Source organism: Dioscorea cayenensis, chromosome 5 (assembly GCF_009730915.1).
Source record: "Dioscorea cayenensis subsp. rotundata cultivar TDr96_F1 chromosome 5, TDr96_F1_v2_PseudoChromosome.rev07_lg8_w22 25.fasta, whole genome shotgun sequence".
NCBI lineage: Eukaryota > Viridiplantae > Streptophyta > Magnoliopsida > Dioscoreales > Dioscoreaceae > Dioscorea > Dioscorea cayenensis.
Window position 1 is genome coordinate 31802396 of NC_052475.1, and position 19287 is coordinate 31821682.

The following is a 19287-nucleotide window of genomic DNA, read 5'->3' on the forward strand; positions in this document are numbered from 1 at the left end:
TGGGACCCCCTCAGCTAAAAAAAACAAAAATGGCTAATTAGAAGCAAGTAAATGAGAGCATAAAAGGGATTTAGGTACTATTAAGTAAAATTAATAATATGTATATATTATTGTGCAATGTGGAAGGCGCACACACACTCCTCAACCATCCTAAGAAGATAAAAATAATATCTTGGCCCCCAACAGGACCATACAACACCAAGCAAAGCTTTCATGGCCCTCTTTCTTTCCCTTTCTCGACCATGCCCATTCCTCTCAATCCCTCTTGGTAAGCTTTATGCTCTTTCAATTCATTCTTTGAGATTTTCAACAACCCATTTACTTGTTATTTCTCTTCTTGTTAGTTAGATTCCCCAATTTGATTGATATCTTGTGGTTTTCTTCTCAGTTGATTTCTTGTGTTCTTGATATAGTCCTGTGCCCTTGTTTTGGATTTCATAAATTTTTGCATCTCTTTTTTTATTTTTCAAGTGTAATTCTGTAGATTGGCAACAAGCTTTGGTTGTGTGTGTTAGTGTGTCTGTGTTGTGTGTGTGATGGATACTCTCTTGAGAACCCACAATAGACTTGAATTGCTCCACCCAGTGCCTGGATTTGCAGAAAGGCCTTGCCTTTCTCCCTCTCAAAGACCTCAAAATCAAATTTTTAGGTCATCATCAAACAAGAAATCACACCAAAAATGGAACAGAAATGGGTGTGCTAGGGTTAGTGCCAGTAGTGCAATTCTTGAACTTGTGCCTGAGATAAAGAAAGAGAATCTTGATTTAGACCTTCCATTGTATGATCCGTCAAAAGGTATAACTTTGGACCTTGCGGTGGTCGGCGGAGGCCCTGCCGGTCTTGCCGTGGCACAGAGAGTGTCTGAAGCTGGCCTTTCTGTCTGCTCCATTGACCCCTTCCCAAAACTCATTTGGCCTAACAATTATGGTGTTTGGGTTGATGAATTTGAAGCCTTAGACCTCCTAGATTGCCTTGATGCATCATGGCCTGGTGCTGTTGTTTACATAAATGAACAAAGCAAGAAGCTTCTTGATCGGCCTTATGCTCGAGTAAATCGAAAACAGCTTAAATCGAAGATGATGAACAAGTGTGTTTCCAATGGTGTTAAAGTTTCATCAAGCCAAGGTTGTTAAGGTAATACATCAGGAATCAAAGTCCTTGTTGATCTGCAATGATGGTGTGACAATCCAGGCCTCCGTTGTTCTCGATGCCACTGGTTTTTCCCGCTGCCTAGTTCAATATGATAAGCCGTATAATCCTGGATACCAAGTTGCCTATGGTATATTAGCCGAGGTCGAAGAACACCCGTTTGATTTGGACAAGATGGTGTTCATGGACTGGAGGGATTCACACCTCAATGACAACTCTGAACTGAAAGAGAGGAATAGCAGAATCCCGACATTTCTGTATGCAATGCCATTTTCTTCCAAGAGGATATTTCTTGAAGAGACTTCGCTAGTTGCTCGCCCAGGGGTTGCGAATGGAGGATATTCAGGAGAGGATGGTGGCTAGATTGAAACATCTGGGGATCAAAGTGAAGAGCATCGAGGAGGATGAACGGTGTGTTATACCGATGGGAGGACCGCTGCCGGTGCTCCCACAGAGGGTAGTTGGGATTGGAGGGACAGCGGGAATGGTTCATCCTTCAACTGGTTACATGGTTGCGAGAACTCTTGCTGCAGCTCCTGTTGTTGCTGATTCTATTGTTCAGTGTCTTGGCTCTGGCGGAGAAGGCATTGTGGGCGAAAAATTGTCGGAACAAGTGTGGAAGGATTTGTGGCCAATTGAGAGGAGAAGGCAAAGGGAGTTTTTCTGTTTCGGAATGGACATTCTGCTCAAGCTTGATTTGCAAGGCACACGAAGGTTTTTCAATGCGTTCTTCGATCTAGAACCTCAGTACTGGCACGGGTTTTTGTCGTCGAGATTGTTTCTTCCTCAGCTGATATTTTTCGGGCTTTCGCTATTTGCACATGCTTCAAACACTTCTAGGTTGGAAATTATGGCCAAGGGAACCCTTCCTTTGGCAAAAATGATTCGAAATTTGATCAAAGAGAAGGCATGAAGTGTTTTGTTCCTTTTTTTTTTAAACTCCTGTTTGTTGAAGCATTGTATCTCTGATAATTTCTATCTTGATAGAACTTCAAAATATTCTTCCCTGTTGTATGATTAAATGTTCGTTTTTGAGATAAAACTTTGATATCAGATGTATTTTTAAGCGTATCATTAGGTTTAACTAACTCAGAACAACAACTACAGTGATGATATTATGTAATATTCTTCATAAGTTTTAGTGAAGCTTTAATGTGAATAAACGCACCTACAGAACTTAATAATTGGATTTATATGCAGCAAAATTTGTCATTTTCTACATTTTCTTGTACGTGTAAAGCATTAGACGGTTACTCCGCCAAATTACCGCTACCAATCGCTTATAATAATAACAACAACACAGTATTAAGCATTGCGGGCGCAGAAGAAAAGAATGGCAAGCAAAGAGAGCTTAATCTTAAGAAAGAAGAAGAGCAGTAAAGAATAGCAAGAAAGATGAGTCCATTAATGTTTCAAAACATCATCAATAGAATGCCACCAGCACCTTCACGGCCACAATAGAATGCCAAAAACCTGGAGGAGACGAAGAAGATGGGGTTGTTATTGTTGATGATGGTTCATGAGACGCTGGAAAACAATGGCCTGCTCGCACCAGGCTGATCATTTCTGGTACATTTGTGAGAATCAATTTTAGCCCAAAAACCCCTCGCTAAACCGTCGAGGCGTGCATGACGCCGATGGAGCGAAATGAGGACAGGGACTCACTGCATACATGCAAGATCGAGACTCACCCGCACGACACACATCACTGCCACATCTTCCGAAATGTCTCACCGTAGAAATCGAAACTCTCACCACTCGGTGAAGAACTCGATCGGCGACCCATATATCAATAGATCATTTAGTCGTTGGCGAGAACCAGCTTTTGAATACAAAGAGCTTGTTTATGTTTCTTCATTGAGGTTTGCATAATTTTACGTATGTAAATTTTTAATAATATAACATGTTTGAGTGAAATTATATAAAATAAGATGGTTTCTGATAGAGAGTTATCTAAAAGTTCAAGTTCTTGTTATATATATATATATATATATATATAACTTGTTTTTTAATTGTGTAAATGGTAGCAAAACACTTGATTCTTTTTTATGGACCACTGATTTAAGGCTTGCATATGACAAACAATTCTTGACACAAGGCAGTGCCAAAATACAGACACGTTTCATATATATATATATATACTTCTTTGTTTTATTTTCCCTGATTTCAAACACATCAAAATTACAATACATAGCAAGTACAGGAGTACATAATTGAGGTGAAGCAGAAATAAGTTAATGTCAGAGGGCACACAAAATAACTCAAAGAGAGATGTCTTTACCAAAAAGGCCAGTAATTGCTTTACCAGGATCAGTCTGTTTGATCAGAGACTCCCCAACCAAAACCTATTGATATAAAGACAACACAATAATTCATAACTACAATATGCAAGAGGTGTGATTCATTTACACTTTCACAATATTACTTGCATGGCCCTGCAAAGAACATGAAATTTCACACATGTAACCCAGGTTTTTTCTTAATTCTTTTAAATTTGTGCATATATATGAACACACCCTTATGCTCAAAATCAAGCCATTTTTTTTTTCTAAATATATTTTCGCAACTATAAAAGAGAAAAGAAAATTAGAGGGAGTAAGGGGTAAAGATGTTGAACATAAGCCATTGTTGTTGTTTTTCTAATTTTAATTCCAGTCCTACGGGGTATACATGCAATCAAAATTGTGCTTGAATGAATGATGAGTACTTTCATTATGGAAAAAATGGCAGCGAAGAAAACACGAAAAATGTAGACAGAACAAAGAAAATATAGCATGCATGATTTTTGGATTTTCGAGTAGGCTTACAGCTCTAACTCCTGCATCTTGAACATAGGAAATGTTTTCAGGAGTGAATAATCCAGATTCACCCACCACCTGGAAAGCAATTAGGTAATACTTGATCGATGTGATGTGATATTTGTAGGTGATATTAATTTGTTTGATGCATACACATATAGAAAAAAAAAACTAAAATGATGAACATGATGAAGGTTTACATCTTTCGGAGAACAGGAACAGGGTGTGAATTTAATAAACCAAACTTTGTATTCTCAATATCAGCTTATGATTTTCTTTTAAAAAAAAATGAAGATTGGATGATGGTCTTCATTTTACTTACAATTATGCCCTTCGCATGGATAGTTTTGCCACGGTCTCCCTCCAAAAGTTTCTTTGTATTTGAGATATCAACTTTCGAATGTTTCTGTAATAAATAAATATATTCAAGTTACTCAATATTAATCACAGAACAGCTTTGATTTACAACCATATGTACTAGCACAAGTGGGTTCGTCACTTCTGTTTTGGCCAAAGGAAAACTAGTGTGATAAGAAAACTTTAAAATAGAAAATAAAATATTGCATATATAGCCCTACAGAAGTGCATATCTGATTATACACCCCCATAAAAATCATATTTATGCACCTACCCCATGAAACAACAATATTTTCCTACATACACTATGTCAAAAATCAAGTGAAAGTTTTCTTTAAAAAAAAAAATCTTTTTCTATTATGTCACATTACGTACATATGTAAATGTTGGTTTTCTCAGGTATATATGCAAATAGGGGTATAGAAACCAAAAAACCACAAACAAAGATGGTAAAATTGCCCATTTCTTCTTTTAATGATAGAAAAATCAGCACTAAAAACCTTTGTAGCGTTTTACACTGATATATTGATAGTGATAATGCCATGACAATTTGATAAAAAGAGAGTTTACAAATGAAAAATCCAAAAGAATGCAAAATCAACATGGAATATGCCACACAAAAATCAACATACCAAGATTACGGTTATTGATACCAATGAGCTGAACTCCATCAATACGCAAGACGCGATCCATTTCCACTTCATCATGCACCTAATATTATGAAAGAAAAAGGTAAGTAGAATAACTAAAGAAATAAATATCATTACAATGGTCCCATGAAGAAAAACTCATATTTAATAAGATAAACAAGGGTACACTCATAAAATGCAATTCATGACTTAAAAGACCTTCAAAGGAAGCACGGAAAATTGATATAGCATAAGAACCAGGCAGTGATACCTTCATGTCTGTTATTAGCTTGATTTCATTTTTCCACAACTTGGTTTAATTTCTAAAACTAAACAAGTTGCTACAATATCACAAAAGAAAGTGACAAAGTGTGAACTTCAAAAATTGTGCTCAAGTTATCTAATCAAAATATTTACCTAAAGACCCTAATGCATTCAACAAAATTGCACCAATATGCAGGCCCAAACTGAATAAAAACATGGTATATGTTGCCTCTCACTGAAGTCGATTCTCATCATACTCATGCAGAACAGTTTCAGTTAAAAGCATAACAGCATATGATTTTCATCTTTTTGTTTGAAAACCTGCTTCTTCTTCCTCATAAAACCTCAAACAAATCTATCGAAGATAAATAACTGGTTAAAGCTTTGAAAACAAACAAAAGCACTGGTGTAAAATGGGGATAGAAAATATACATAACACAGTCTTCATGACCAAAAAATTTAAGTTTAAAGATGACAAAGGTCAGGGCAAGAAGTAAGCAGAAAATGAAGGGCAGAATCACAAACCTCGACCAAGGCCACCATACCAAGTTTTTTACAGACCATAATCATGAGTTTGATATCAAGATCAGTCAATACACCAGCAATTAAGAGAACTGCATCAGCACCTTTCAGTCGAGCATAGTAAATTTGCCAAGGATCGATTATAAACTCTTTGCAAAGAAGTGGGCACTGTAAATTTTCTCCCAGATTATAAGTTAATTGAAAAATGGTGGATATCATATACAAATCAACTCAAGCAAAATCGATAAAAAACACAAAAATTGGTAATGCCAGGGCAGTATACACCTTAACTCCAGCTTCACGAACAAGCTGCAGATTTTCAAAGCTTCCCTGATGCACGCAAACAGTAAACTAACTGATTAGGCAAGGCCATATGGTCAAAGTCTATTTTTCATTTACTTAATAACCCAATCAATTCACAGTAAAACATTATTTTTCAAAAAAACAAGCCAAAAACAGTATATCCACCTGAAAATCTTGCAATAAGCTCACATCACAACAATATTTCAAAAACTAGTTAAGAAGAGTGTATCCACCTGAAAGTACTTCTCATCAGTCAAAATGCTCAAGCATGCTGCTCCATTTCTCTCATACGCCTTAGCAATTTGGACCTGATAGGTATCAAATTAGTAATCTAACTGAGTTTTAGATGGTAGATGGCAAATGCATGCATTTGGAGGTAAAGTCAAAGAGAAAAGAATATAGCTATTAAATTGATCACAACTAAATTAGAACTTGGGTTTACATTACATTGAATCTGCACTGTGAAATGGAGACATTGCCTACAGGCATGGGCTATAACTATTCTCATTCTATTGATAACAAGAAAAATAACAGTTATTGTCCAGATTAACAATTTCAATAAAGCCAAAGATAAAGGCAAAATAATATAAAATTTGAGCTTGTCACGGAAGTTCAGTAAAGCATAGTCTTAGGATAATAATTTAATAAATGTTAAGATCACACTAGAACAGGCATAACAAGGCCTAAGATTTCTTAGAACATAAGGATTTTTCCTACGCTTTTGCCTGCTTAAGCACTTAATTTGGACTTTTAGTAATATATTGAATTATGCAAAAACTTATATAGAATAATGTCACCAATGAATCACAACATGATTTTTCATGCGTGATGAGCTATCTATATCAGGTACACTGAAAACTAAAGATCAGAGGCAAGCTCAAAATAAAAGACATACTATGAAAACAAACTAGTATAATATCTTCAACTATGAATTAATCAACCTTAATCCACCACATCTTAAAATATAACAAGAATTAATTGCAAAACTTACTGGATCAAAATCCTGCCGTAGCACTCCTCTGCTAGGAGAAGCCTTTTTCACCTCCGCTATCAGAGCAGGCATATTAGTACGCTGATAAGATGCCTTAAGAGCCCCTACAAAATCTCTAGCCGGAGGAGCATCCTCAAGAGCTTCATTAAGCAGAGAAAGGGGTTTTTCTTCTTTCAACTAAACCACAAAGACACATTAATGAATCAGCTCTCCATTCAAAAATAAATGGTTTCAATGTTAATTTCTAAAACTGGCTAAGAAAGTGCCTGTGAAACTTCCACATCCTTGGTCCATATGATCTTCTCTAGAATATTGCGTGGAGCACTTTCCTCACTCCCCGAGTTGATCGGAGGGCGTCTTCTGATTCTGATGCCCTGCTTTGCCGCAATATCTTCGAGCGACGTTCCACTCTCCCATTCCATGGCTTCCACAGAGTCAGCAAGATAATTACTAGCATAAGCTCCTCTAGAAGATTCATCATTAGTCACCTGCAATACCCAATAGTTAGAAAAGACCTACAAACAAGCTTTTGAATCGTCGAAAGGGAATATTCAGTTAGTTATATAGCTGACATTTCATTTTATTTGATAAGAACATAATTCACAAATTATTTTCCTTTTTATAATGCGGACTCTGAACATTGATCCGTCATGTGAAGACTTTTATAAGTACATCGACGGAAGAGAAACTTAATAATCAAAAATCAATTGAGGAATAAAAATGATAAAACAACTGATCTAATGGTAAATAGTGACTAGAGTTGACTTGATATGGAAATAAGCTCAGTCCATGATCCTTTAGTTTATACATCTTCAGGATGGGCAAATTTCTCTCTTGATTGGCAATCAAAAAATGGAAACAATCCAACCAGATTTCTCTTTCATTCCAAGCATTGCAACAAACAATAAAAAACACCATAAAACTTCAATATTCATCATATAACACTGAAATTAGAAATTACCAGTAACTCAATCACATCATAACTGCAAAAACCACTCATGAAACAAAAGAAGGAAAAACGAAAATCAAATTTTGACGCAAAATCCTCAAAGAACGAAACTAGCCGAGGAATCACAAACCTCTTGGCCTCTCGTGCAGCAAAGAGGAGCCAGATTGTGCGACCGCCCCAAAATACGTGGATCCAAGTCCCTGGAGGGGCGAATTTCTCCACATTTCGATGAGGCAATCCCGGGAACAAGAACCCTAAACCTCGAATTGGCTCCAAGCGAAAGCCCTTCCATTTCTTTCACGACTGTTTGCAAAGTCTTGCAATTTGCGAAGATAACCCCCAAATGAATTAGAATTCTTATAATGATCACGCACAACACGTGCTAATTCGTAGAAATTAATAAAATTTGCCCAGAGTTTTCATATAAATTTTATTTGATAGGACCCATCATCTCTCTCGGATTGGAATCCATCCCAGTAAACAATGATATATAAACAATTTTATTAATAATATAAAATAGTATTAAAAATAGTAAAAATGAGATAGCACAATATTCCTTCCCAACCGTTTCACAACAGTAATTTAATAAATTAGACTCATTCATCATGATTTGCACCATTTTTTTTTAAGACATAGATTTACTAAAAACAGTAAGTTATACAGTATTTTTATCTCAACCGTTCAACCATGTCCATATTTACAATAGTAATATAATAAATCACACGTATTCACATGATTTAGCACCCCTTTTTATCTGTGAATGTATATATAAACATAACAATATTAGGATCTGTAAAATTGGGATGTCATGTTCTTATCTCAACCATTCGATCATAATCACAACAATAATATAATAAATAACACTCGTTCACCATGATTTACACTCTTTTATCAGTGAACTCATTGGTTATGTATCTATACGAGGGCCAATTTTTTTTTGAGAATATTTGTAAATAATTTATTTACAAACGTTTTCTTTTGTAATAAAATTTATGGATATAAATCCAACGATTCCATTAGTAGAGAAAAATTTGAACTGATAAATTTCAATGTTCATGAACCTTGGGCTAGCCCAATAGTAACTACCCATGGTTGTAAGTGAGAGGTCTCGAGTTCGAACCTCTTAGCTTACAATTTATATTTAGGGTCCCATATTCCCTCTAGGGTTGCATGGCAGGGGGATTATTCTCAGGAGGTTATTCAAGTTTGGGCTGACACAGACTTCGACATTTGTTTTTCTTTTGTCGTCATGGACTTTGTCAAAAATTCAATGTTCCGTTTCCCATATCCGTTTCGCGTTTCCCGTCTTATCAATATCCTTCCTCACCTGCATCCTTCCCTTCCCAGTTTTGGGGACTCCGTTGGAGCACCTCAACCTTGAAAACCCTAGCTCAACAATGGCGTCTTCCTCTCAATCCCATCTCCTCTCCCTCCCTCTCCCTCACTCTCCCTCCTCCTTCCTTTCCAAGCCCAGAACTCCACACCTTCCACTCACTTACCCTTCTCCAATCCATCAAAGAACCGTTCCCCTTCTCACACTCAATCCAAGACCTATGAATGGATTTCAACCTCACATTCACCACCATCAGCACCACTCAATAGCAAGACAACGTCTACTTCTGGTTTGCTGTAGTTCCATTGAGTCTCAGAACAATAGTGAAGGTAATGAAGAAGACATGCCGGTTAGAAAAGTGAGGAACAAAAGAGTGAGTGATTGGACTACTTCTGTGCTTCTCTTTGGCTTCTGGGCTGGACTCATGTTCTACATCTTCCAACTCACTCCAAACCAAACTCCTGTGAGCACAATCTCATTGCTTTCTTCTTTCTTCTTCTTCTTCTTATTTGTGCTTTGAATTCCCTTTCTTTCTTTTTTGTTGGAAAGTTTGATGTTTTGTTTTTTTATGTAAATTCACAGTGTTTTTTTGTTTAGGATGATTTATTGAAAAAAAAAATTACCTTTAAAAAAATGTATTCATAATAGTGGATTTTATGAATAGTAAAGAGGATGAAAAAATTATTATTATTATTATTATTATTATTATTATTATTTTGTGAATTTTCTAACAAAGTTTAGTGATTTGTTTGAGGATAAATCATGTGCCATTAGTAAAAGGGCAATATAGGTGAAAAAATAATTGCTGTGACAGGATGACTTGAACTGTTATTTCTTTGAATAGTTATTTCTGAAAACAAGATCATTCCTTTGATGTTTATAGTTCTTGAATAAATGAATTCTTGTTCTGTGGCTTCATATCTTGTATTTTAAACATGCAATGAAGAATGTCAATCCTTATTTTTATTAAATTGAGGGGTCTTTATAATGTATTCTGTACTTATTGCTCAATTAAGATGCTTAAACTTTTTCGGTTTTTCTTCTTATTAATTGTGTAGTTTTCCAGGTAAGGGATGAGTATTTCTTGAAAAAACTACTGAATTTGAAAGGAGACGATGGCTTCCAAATGAATGAAGTTCTTGTGGCTGAATGGTACATCATGGGTTTATGGTCCTTAATTTATAGCATGCTGCTGCTTCCCACTGGCAGAAGGTGACTACTGAACCTCAACCTGAATTTTGAGTAAACTTATACAGTAATCATTTCCTCGAATACGATAAGTCTGATATGTCGGACACCATTTATAATGCAATGCAGCTCTCAAAGCAAAATTCCTGTCTGGCCATTCCTTGTACTATCACTCGTCGGCGGTTGTTATGCTCTGATTCCTTATTTTGTTCTATGGAACCCACTGCCACCTCCGGTCGAAGAAGATGAACTTGAGAAATGGCCTCTGAATTTTCTTGAATCAAAGATTACTGCTGCAGTAAGTGAAGAGTTTTCCGGTTGTAATTCATGCTGGTAAAAATACAAACTAACTATACTCCAAATCAGATAACACTTGCAGCAGGATTGGGGTGCATAGTTTACGCTGGTTTAGCTAATGAAGATATTTGGAAGGAATTCTACCAATACGTTAGAGAGAGCAAGTTTGTAAGTCCTCTCCTGAGACCCTGTTTGATCAACATTCCCAGTCGAACTTATGCGAAGAAATCATAAATCAAATTTCACTGTTCTTCCTGGTTGCAGATACACATTATGTCCATTGACTTCTCATTATTCACAGCCTTCTCTCCTTTTTGGGTCTACAATGACATGGCTGCTCGCAAATGGTGAGTACTCCTAACTATAATGTTCAGCTTTATATACATATAATCCTCAAGGAAAAATAATTGACTATGTATATACCACTTCTCCGACTTTTCATCTTTGGGTAATCCTCATGAACATCTCAGAGAAAAAAAAAAACTAAAGGATGGTTCGCATTGAGGAAAAATATATTGAACTCTTTATTCTTCTCATTGCAGGAAGGGTTCATGGCTTCTGCCTTTAGCGTTGGTTCCATTACTAGGACCAGCTCTATACATTCTATTGCGCCCATCTCTTTCGGCATTGCCTACCATCTCTGCAGCCACGACTGAGACCGAGTAAGCTGTTTAGCTCACATTTTCATTTTTATGGCAAAACAAATTGTGATCTTCGGGTAATTGGAAAGTTCTTATGATCTTGATAAATGATGAGACAAAAATCTCTCTCAGAAAGAATGGCCCTAAAACATCAAAACAAGATAAACTTGTGATTGACTTCGATATTCAAATGTTTATGATCTGATGTTGTTCATGAAACTAGATGTTTTCTGTTGCCACTTGCATCATTTACAAGATGCAGTAGATAAATAGATAGAGTGTGAAATACAGGCAACTATATTACTCGTCATCAAATTTTCAGATCGAAAGATTACATTATAATTTACTTGTTGATAAGATACAATGATACATCAAGCACTTTATGTTCTTTATTTAATGAAATTTTCCTATCACAATGTTTTTCTTTTGTTTTGCATAATTTTTACAAACTTAAGATGCAATGTTATTCTTTTGCCTCTGTGGATCTGAATATTTAGGCACTCTTAACGTTCACAACCAAAAGGACAAAGAACAACACAGTGTAACATGTAAAATATCATCTCTTATTGGAAAATTATTACCAAAGCAGTCAGCAGATCATATTTCTGTAACAAGTAGAGGATGTTGTGATACTCAAATTAAGATGATTACCAGTGTCAGCACAGAATTAGATGATCAATGAGAAAAGGCACCTCACTGGTAGAGCTTGTCAAGTTCAGCTTTGTATTTGGCCTTCAGTTGTTCCCTCTTTAGTTTAAGAGCAGCCGTAACCAGCCCTGACTCTGGAGTCCACGCATCCGGCAATAGCATGATCTTTGCAGGAATCTCAAATTTGTCAAGTTTTGCTGTTTTTGCGGCCTGCATGAACATTTCATTCAAAAACCTCAATTAAGGAGCGAAAGTGAAGTTTGCTGACTGATTACGCAATAACTTGAACTCAACCTTCAAAAGCGATTGCTGAACTTCTTTGACAGCTTCATCTTGATTGCAAAGCTCTCCGTAGTTTTGGTATTCAATACCCACACTCCGTGCCCAATTCTCGATGGCATGACGAGAAGGTACAACCAATGCGACACAATAACTGTGAAAGGGATCAGCATACACCATTATGTTGTCAACATAATCGCTTGCTGCTAATGCTGCCTCAACCTATACAGAATTTCCATTCAGATTAGTTTTGATGTAGAATAACAACACTTGGTACGTTATATCGGTCAAGGATGTCATGAATACCTTTCCTAGAGATATATACTCTCCATGTTGAAGTTTAACAATATCCTTCTTTCTATCAATGATCTCAAGGCAACCATCATGGTGAAATTGTCCGATATCACCTGTATAAAACCAACGTACTCCATTCTCATCCACCTAGAAGAAATATGAGAATGATTAGAACAATAAAAATGTAATAAATCATTAAATAATGGTTATGGTGAGATTCTTACTTTATACACCTCATTTGTTTTGGCCTCATTTTTAAAATACCCTAATGTCACATTGTGTCCACCGACAACAACCTCCCCTCGGGGCATTGGTGCATCTGAAATTGTGTAGCCACCTTCTTCCCAAGATACTAGCTATTGAAAATTGATGAAATAGACGTTAAAAATTAGCAAGGATGGAAATATAAAAAATGTAACAAAACAAAAAGCCAACCTCAGTCTGAACTTGCATAAATTCCACTATATGGATCACTAATAAAAAACTAATAACAACTTGGCTTAATCATTGTATAAGAGCATTAAATGGACACTAATTTGTTATACATTGGCGTTCTGAGGAAAAAGGTCCACTAGAAATCCAAATTAAGTATGTGTTCTAACAGAATTCAAATCTACAGCAGAAAACCATCTGAACTAGTGATGGACCATGCACAGAAGATAGTATAGAAATGGCAATTTTTGTACATAGGTCCTCTTACATCTGAAAAGATAAATGAATGCTATTACATAAAAAAGAGTACCTTGATGTAGCAAGAAGGAATTGGTGGACCAACACGGCCAATACTTGTATCATCAGCTTCAGAAAAAGTAGCCCCTGCGCATGTCTCAGTTAAACCGTAACCTTGACCAACGGGAGCCCTGGATAATGTACAAGAAAAACATCAATAAATACTAACTAGTAAAGCAATTAGCAAACTATTAGACATTGAATTTCTGAGGAAAATTGACAAGATTTGATGATGCTAGTTCACCAAGAGCTATTTTCTCAACTGCAAATATTATACTTATAAAGATACTTGTTCACCAGGAGATATTTTCTCAACTGAATTATTCTACATACAAAAATGGACTCCCAGTTTCTGAGACTTGTACAAGTTTACCATTTCCAATCAAGATCCCAAACCATTGTTGAATTGGATCTTCACAGAATATTAATCCAAAGAAATTTTTGCTGCTAAACCAACAGGGAGGTGTTAAGTAAAATAAAAATGATGTCATCCAAGTTGCAATCCTCTTAAAAATAAGCTTATCTAAGAGAAGAAAAAAAAAATTACCCTAGGCAAATGTTGGTAAATCTTTGAGTATCTTTTGATAGAGGAGCCCCACCACAAAGCACAAACCGAATTTTTCCACCTAAGATAGTGCGTATTTTCTTAAAAACAAGGTTCTCCCAAATGAAGTCTTTCAAGGCCCCATGCTCCATACCAACTTCCTTCAATTGCCAATAGCCTGCGTTTATATCCAACATTAAAGAGCCTCTTGGATACCCCACCCTGTTCCTCAACCTGTGGACAAAGAAGGATTATGAATTTGTTGTATGACTTATCATAGAAGATCAATGACCTTGAACATCATGATAAAGAACTACACTAGCATATCAGAACATAGAATCAACCTTCTTCAGCACGCCATCCCGGACGCGATCTAGAATTGCAGGAACTGTGGCCATAAGGGTGGGCTTTAACACAGAAGCATCACCTTTGGTTCCTTTCTTGATCTTATTTGATGTGTCAGTTAAGGTTAACGCCGAACCATAACCAATGGCAGAGCCAGCAGATAACATCACAGTCTAGAAGGAGACATATTTTAGACAGAGAACATAATAAATCAAAAGCTATTGATAGTTGGACAGTGAAAGACAATATTGTTGTATAACCACCTCTGCTGCCAATTCAAGAACATGAGCTAGGGGCAAATAAGCCAAGTATACATCATTGCGTCCAATGCCAGGAATAATCGTCCTAACTGCTGCTGCAGTTGCCACGATGTTGCCATGACTTACCATTACTCCCTACACATAAGAAACAACAACAGTGACCACAGAACGAATGGACAACTTCATAAACATATAAATCTAAGATTTTACATTGCTGCACGTCCATGCAATTCATATGCTTATTAATATAACTTGGCTCAAAATTATATGCTACCGGTGATGTCTTTCAAAATCAGATGAATCACTTGAACTGCTAACTTTGAAAGACAAGTGATTTCTAAGGTGAACTTTCAAGTAAATTCTAACTTGTGCTTGTATAGCATGTATGCTTGTGTAATTCTATAAAATGTATGCACCAAATTTCTAGACTCTCAATTGATAAGACCATCTGCAAAAGCTAACCTTTGGCAATCCGGTGCTTCCACTTGTATACATGATCACTGCAATATCTGTTCTAGAGGGTAACCTCGGAGTGACAGGATTCTCTTTCCCAAGTTTTTGAACTTCATTAAAGGATAAAACAGTCCAATTGCCATTATTAGACAGTGAACCAGCTTCTCCTTCATCTTCAAAGTAGATTACATGCTTGAGAGTTTCCAATCGTGAGCTTATCGCAGAGAGTCTTTTCAATTGCTTGAAATCACAGATGAGAGTTGATACTTCTGTCTACAAAGAAGAGAAAAAAAAAAAATCAAAACATCATAACCTTAAAACAAACTTCAAGTTATATTGTGAATTGATGATTTAAAAGTTCTAAATCAAGAAACTACTGTCAGTTTATGATACATGGAACCACTATTCTCACCTCATTAAGCGAGTGGACTAGTGCCTCCTCTCCAAGTGATGAATAGATAGTTACAATTGTAATGTTTTGACGAAAGCATCCCTGAAAACACACAAAAATATGTAACCATATTCACTTCCTAATGTAAATCTCATACGAGCCCATATTGAATGAAAAAAATTTTAAATATCGCATGAAGGATTTTAACGTTTTAAATGTCTCCTATAAATGGATGAGCAGCATCAGGTGGACAACATCACCCACAGTGATGGACAAAAGGTCTAAAAGGAATGATGGTCCTTAGTTTATGGACTAATAATAATAATAATGGCTCTAAAACTTAGACTGAACACAAATAAGAATTAGGGAGTAAGTAGCATCTTCTGTACCAATTAGGTTTTTAGTAAACCTAATGATGACAAATTAAAAACTAAGCATATCACAAAAAAAGAATTATGAATTACCTGAAAGGCAAGCAACCATTCAGCCCTAGTATCAGCGAAAATCGCAGCTCGATCTTTTATATCATGGCCCAACTTCACAAGACCAGACGCAAAATTACAAGCATGCTCAAATGCTACTCCATAACTCAGCCATTGGTATTCTCCCAACTGTAGTTTTTCAAATTTCCTCCCATCGCTTGATTCTACTACTTCTTTCTTAATCAGCTTCCTCGTTCCCAGACAAGGATGTTTAGCATGTTTTCTGCAAGATTGTTCAAAAAGCACAGCCATTGTTGTGGCTCCTTCCCAAGGAACCTCAACCAATGCAGAAAATCTACTATTCTTCATTGTAATGCCCGGTTCACCACCCACCTCGACAGCCACTGCTCTTTGTCTGTTCTTCCTCTTGTTAATGAATATCGAGGAAAGTAAAAGTGGCACAACAAGACCAACAATAACAGCAGCAATGATGCCGTACATCCCATATCCTTTTCCTATGAACATATGATTGGTAGAAAACTTGTCGAGGAATGGCATTTTGAGACAGAGAACTCCCTTAGCAACTCCAATGTATGATTACAGCAGCTCTGTCATTTGCACTTTTATTGAACTGTCTACCAGACAAAACTTAACAAAAAAGCCAGTGAAGAACACCAAGAAAGTGAAGTGTTGATTCTGTTGAACCATACCTATCATGTATCAAGCAAAGAATATAATCAAAATTATCATAAGTTCACACCAAGTGAAATGCAGTAAACAACAAAAAAATAAAATCTGTACAGTAAAAAAAATCATCATTCAAGCTTCTATCCAAAAAAATAGATCAATGCTGGTCATCATGTATAGATGAGGATTAAGGTTGTCACAGGCGCAAGGTGCAGGCGCGCGCCCGATTAACACTAGGCGCACTAGTTTCCACTAAAGAAAATTGAAAAATTAGAAATATTTGTACTAAGGATTAATTTGTATTAAAGTTTTAAAATGTTCTAAAGATTAATATCATAGAAGACGAACAAACATTAGAAAAAATAAGTACATAATAACATGAAAAATAATCTTCAAATGTATAATACAAAATGCAATAATATGATATAATTCATGTATATAGTCCAAATCCTAACTTGTATAATAAAATCTAGATTTTAGTGACTATCATCAAAATCAGCAAATCCATCATCATCCAACATCATCAATTTCCTCTTCAAATTTATCATTCTCTTCATCTAAATAGTGGATTGGGCCGAAGAGGAGAGATGAGGTTTTGATTCTACTTGGTTGGTTGTGTGTTAATCACCCTAATTTTAAACGGCTCTGATTGTATGTTGGCCTCTTTTATTTTTAATCATCAAAGATGTGTGGATAAAATTAAAAGTTAAAGTAAATATTTTAAAAATAACCAAATAAATTTGTTGATGTTACGAAGGCGCGCCTAGACCCACACCTTGAGCCTTGTGCCTAGGCTCAAAGGCGCGCGCCTTTGTAACAGTGCCCGCCTGACACCTATAAAGGCGCAATCTGTTGAGCCTTGAGCCTGAGGAGCCCGAGGCGCGCCTTTGACAACTATTAAAGTCTAAAATGAGTAAAATGCACAAATTTGGGAATTAACATATCAATTGCATACCTGACAACCACCATATAACAATTTTGGTTTATATCAAGATTTCTTGCCACATTATCATCTTCAACTCTGTCATCTTATAAAGTCAATGGCTCCCTTCTTTCCCCTTTATCATCTTCAAACTGCTCAATTTCAAGCAGTAAAACATTTCAAGACTGCTAATTACACTGAATAATAAACCTCCAATCACAGAACCAAAGCATACAATTAAGTCCTTTTCCGCAAAAAACATCCATTACTAAACAGAGTTTCAAGTTACATGAACACAAGATTTCAATGAAATGCAAAAAGAAACAGAATGTTTGTACAAAATTTAATACAGGAATCAACCAATAAAACCAAGACAAAGATTTGAGCAAAATACACAAACAAAGAATTAATTAATTAACTAATTGAGAAACATTTACCGAGTGATATCTCCATTTCAAGTAGTAAAGCACTTCCAAACCATCAACCATTCAGAAGAATAACACTGAAAATCACTGAACTAAAACATGCAATCCCTTTCTGAAAGATGGAACCCATTCATAAACAGAGTTCCCAACAAATGAACACAAAATTCCATCAAGATGCACTAAAAAATAGAAATTTCATACAGAAATGAATAGAAAAATTAACTAACTGAAGAGTAACACTGAAATCAAGGAACTAAAACATGCAATTCCTTTTCCAAAATCGAAATATACCCATAAACAGAGTTCCCAATCAAATGGACAACAAAAACAAAAAAAAGTCCACAAAATGCAACAGAAAAACATAAATTTCATACGAAAATCAACAGATGATTCGACTACTAAAATCAAGACAGAGATTTGAACAAAAAACCACAAGAAGGCTGCAAAAAATTTACCAAATAATCTTTTTGCAAGAATTTTAGGAACCTTTTTGTTTGGTAAAGAGCCTGTTTTTTCCTCTCGCTTGGTTAAGAAGTGAATGAGATCCTCGAAGGTTCATATTTGTATATATATCGTCAAATTACAAAAGCATCCCTCCCTTACTTGAAAATTAACTTATTACTTAAAGGATTTTGCGAACAGACCCTTGTAACGGTATGATTTTGATAATATTCTTTAATAATTATTACAAGGCAAAAAATAGATGCGTTTTGTTTGTAGATAATTATTTTATGATCGTTGGGTTAATAATTACAAATAATATTCGATTTTTTCTTTTAAAAAAAAAATAATATTCAAAATTTTGAAATTTTTTTTAAGATTTTGTATAAATTGGATTTTTTTTTGTTTTTTTTAACTCTTAAGAGACATAGATATACAAATATAAAAATATTTTACAGACGTGTACAAACATACATAGAAAAAGAAAAAGTAATGCTTCACACCATTCAACCAAATAGAGGAAGTTCAGGTAACTCTTTTAACAAAGCTTGTAATAATTTAGTTTGATAAAATTTTCCCCGGTTAAAACAAAATTTACATCATAAAACCACCTAATTATGTAAATATAAACTTTGCAAAGGGTTATACACACAAAAAAAGTCCCAGGCCCGAGTTCGGCCTGAACTTTGGTTGAACAAGGACGGACCCACGTTCCGTACAGTAATGACACGTGTCATAGAGTTGATGATTTTTATGACACCTGGCAAAAGGTAATGACGTGTCTTTATGCTTTTAATTAGTGAGCGGTGGGTCCCGCTTCTGGAAGCCGGGCCGCCAAGCCAGCAAACGATTCTGGGTCACAATTGTGGGCCTGAATGGGCCGAGCCAGTTTAATTGCTATAATTTTTTTCGCAAAGCTCCCTCTATCATTATGTATTAGCAAAATTTGCACATATACATCAATAGAAATATATAATCATATACACCCATAAAACACGTTAAATGTCAACAGAATTTTTATAAAAA

At 35.7% G+C, this 19287-nt stretch overlaps 4 protein-coding genes across 4 annotated transcripts; 2 read left to right on the forward strand and 2 right to left on the reverse strand.

Moving 5' to 3' along the window:
* The first annotated feature begins 261 nt into the window (after positions 1-261).
* Positions 262-2173, forward strand: LOC120261620 (lycopene beta cyclase, chloroplastic/chromoplastic-like). The gene is given in 3 exon segments (XM_039269570.1): positions 262-1106; positions 1108-1470; positions 1472-2173. Coding segments are annotated over 3 exon segments (1524 nt in total). The 5' UTR covers positions 262-536; the 3' UTR covers positions 2063-2173.
* A 1100-nt stretch (positions 2174-3273) lies between these two features.
* On the reverse strand, positions 3274-8309 carry LOC120262350 (indole-3-glycerol phosphate synthase, chloroplastic-like). Its single transcript, XM_039270446.1, is given in 11 exon segments — positions 3274-3494; positions 3957-4025; positions 4270-4341; positions 4343-4353; positions 4937-5015; positions 5723-5887; positions 6005-6049; positions 6256-6330; positions 7014-7190; positions 7280-7501; positions 8093-8309. Coding segments are annotated over 11 exon segments (1161 nt in total). The 5' UTR covers positions 8255-8309; the 3' UTR covers positions 3274-3410.
* Positions 8310-9319: 1010 nt separating this feature from the next.
* On the forward strand, positions 9320-11731 carry LOC120261385. Its single transcript, XM_039269260.1, has 6 exons — positions 9320-9758; positions 10362-10507; positions 10613-10781; positions 10850-10948; positions 11045-11127; positions 11323-11731. The coding sequence occupies exons 1-6, from the start codon at positions 9360-9362 to the stop codon at positions 11444-11446; spliced, it is 1020 nt and encodes a 339-aa protein (XP_039125194.1). The 5' UTR covers positions 9320-9359; the 3' UTR covers positions 11447-11731.
* Positions 11732-11830: 99 nt separating this feature from the next.
* LOC120261384 (long chain acyl-CoA synthetase 8) lies at positions 11831-18343 on the reverse strand. Its single transcript, XM_039269259.1, is given in 14 exon segments — positions 11831-12279; positions 12364-12570; positions 12655-12789; positions 12867-12998; positions 13385-13502; positions 13919-14040; positions 14042-14149; positions 14260-14433; positions 14524-14655; positions 14983-15246; positions 15386-15466; positions 15829-16496; positions 17429-17547; positions 18276-18343. Coding segments are annotated over 12 exon segments (2154 nt in total). The 5' UTR covers positions 16345-16496; positions 17429-17547; positions 18276-18343; the 3' UTR covers positions 11831-12114.
* Positions 18344-19287: the final 944 nt, after the last annotated feature.

Coding starts and splice junctions, on each gene's coding strand:
- LOC120261385 (XM_039269260.1), top strand. CDS start 9,360: ATGGCGTCTTCCTCTCAATCCCATCTCCTCTCCCTCCCTCTCCCTCAC. Junction 9,759..10,361: donor TCACTCCAAACCAAACTCCT/GTGAGCACAATC, acceptor GTAGTTTTCCAG/GTAAGGGATGAGTATTTCTT. Junction 10,949..11,044: donor ACGTTAGAGAGAGCAAGTTT/GTAAGTCCTCTC, acceptor TCCTGGTTGCAG/ATACACATTATGTCCATTGA.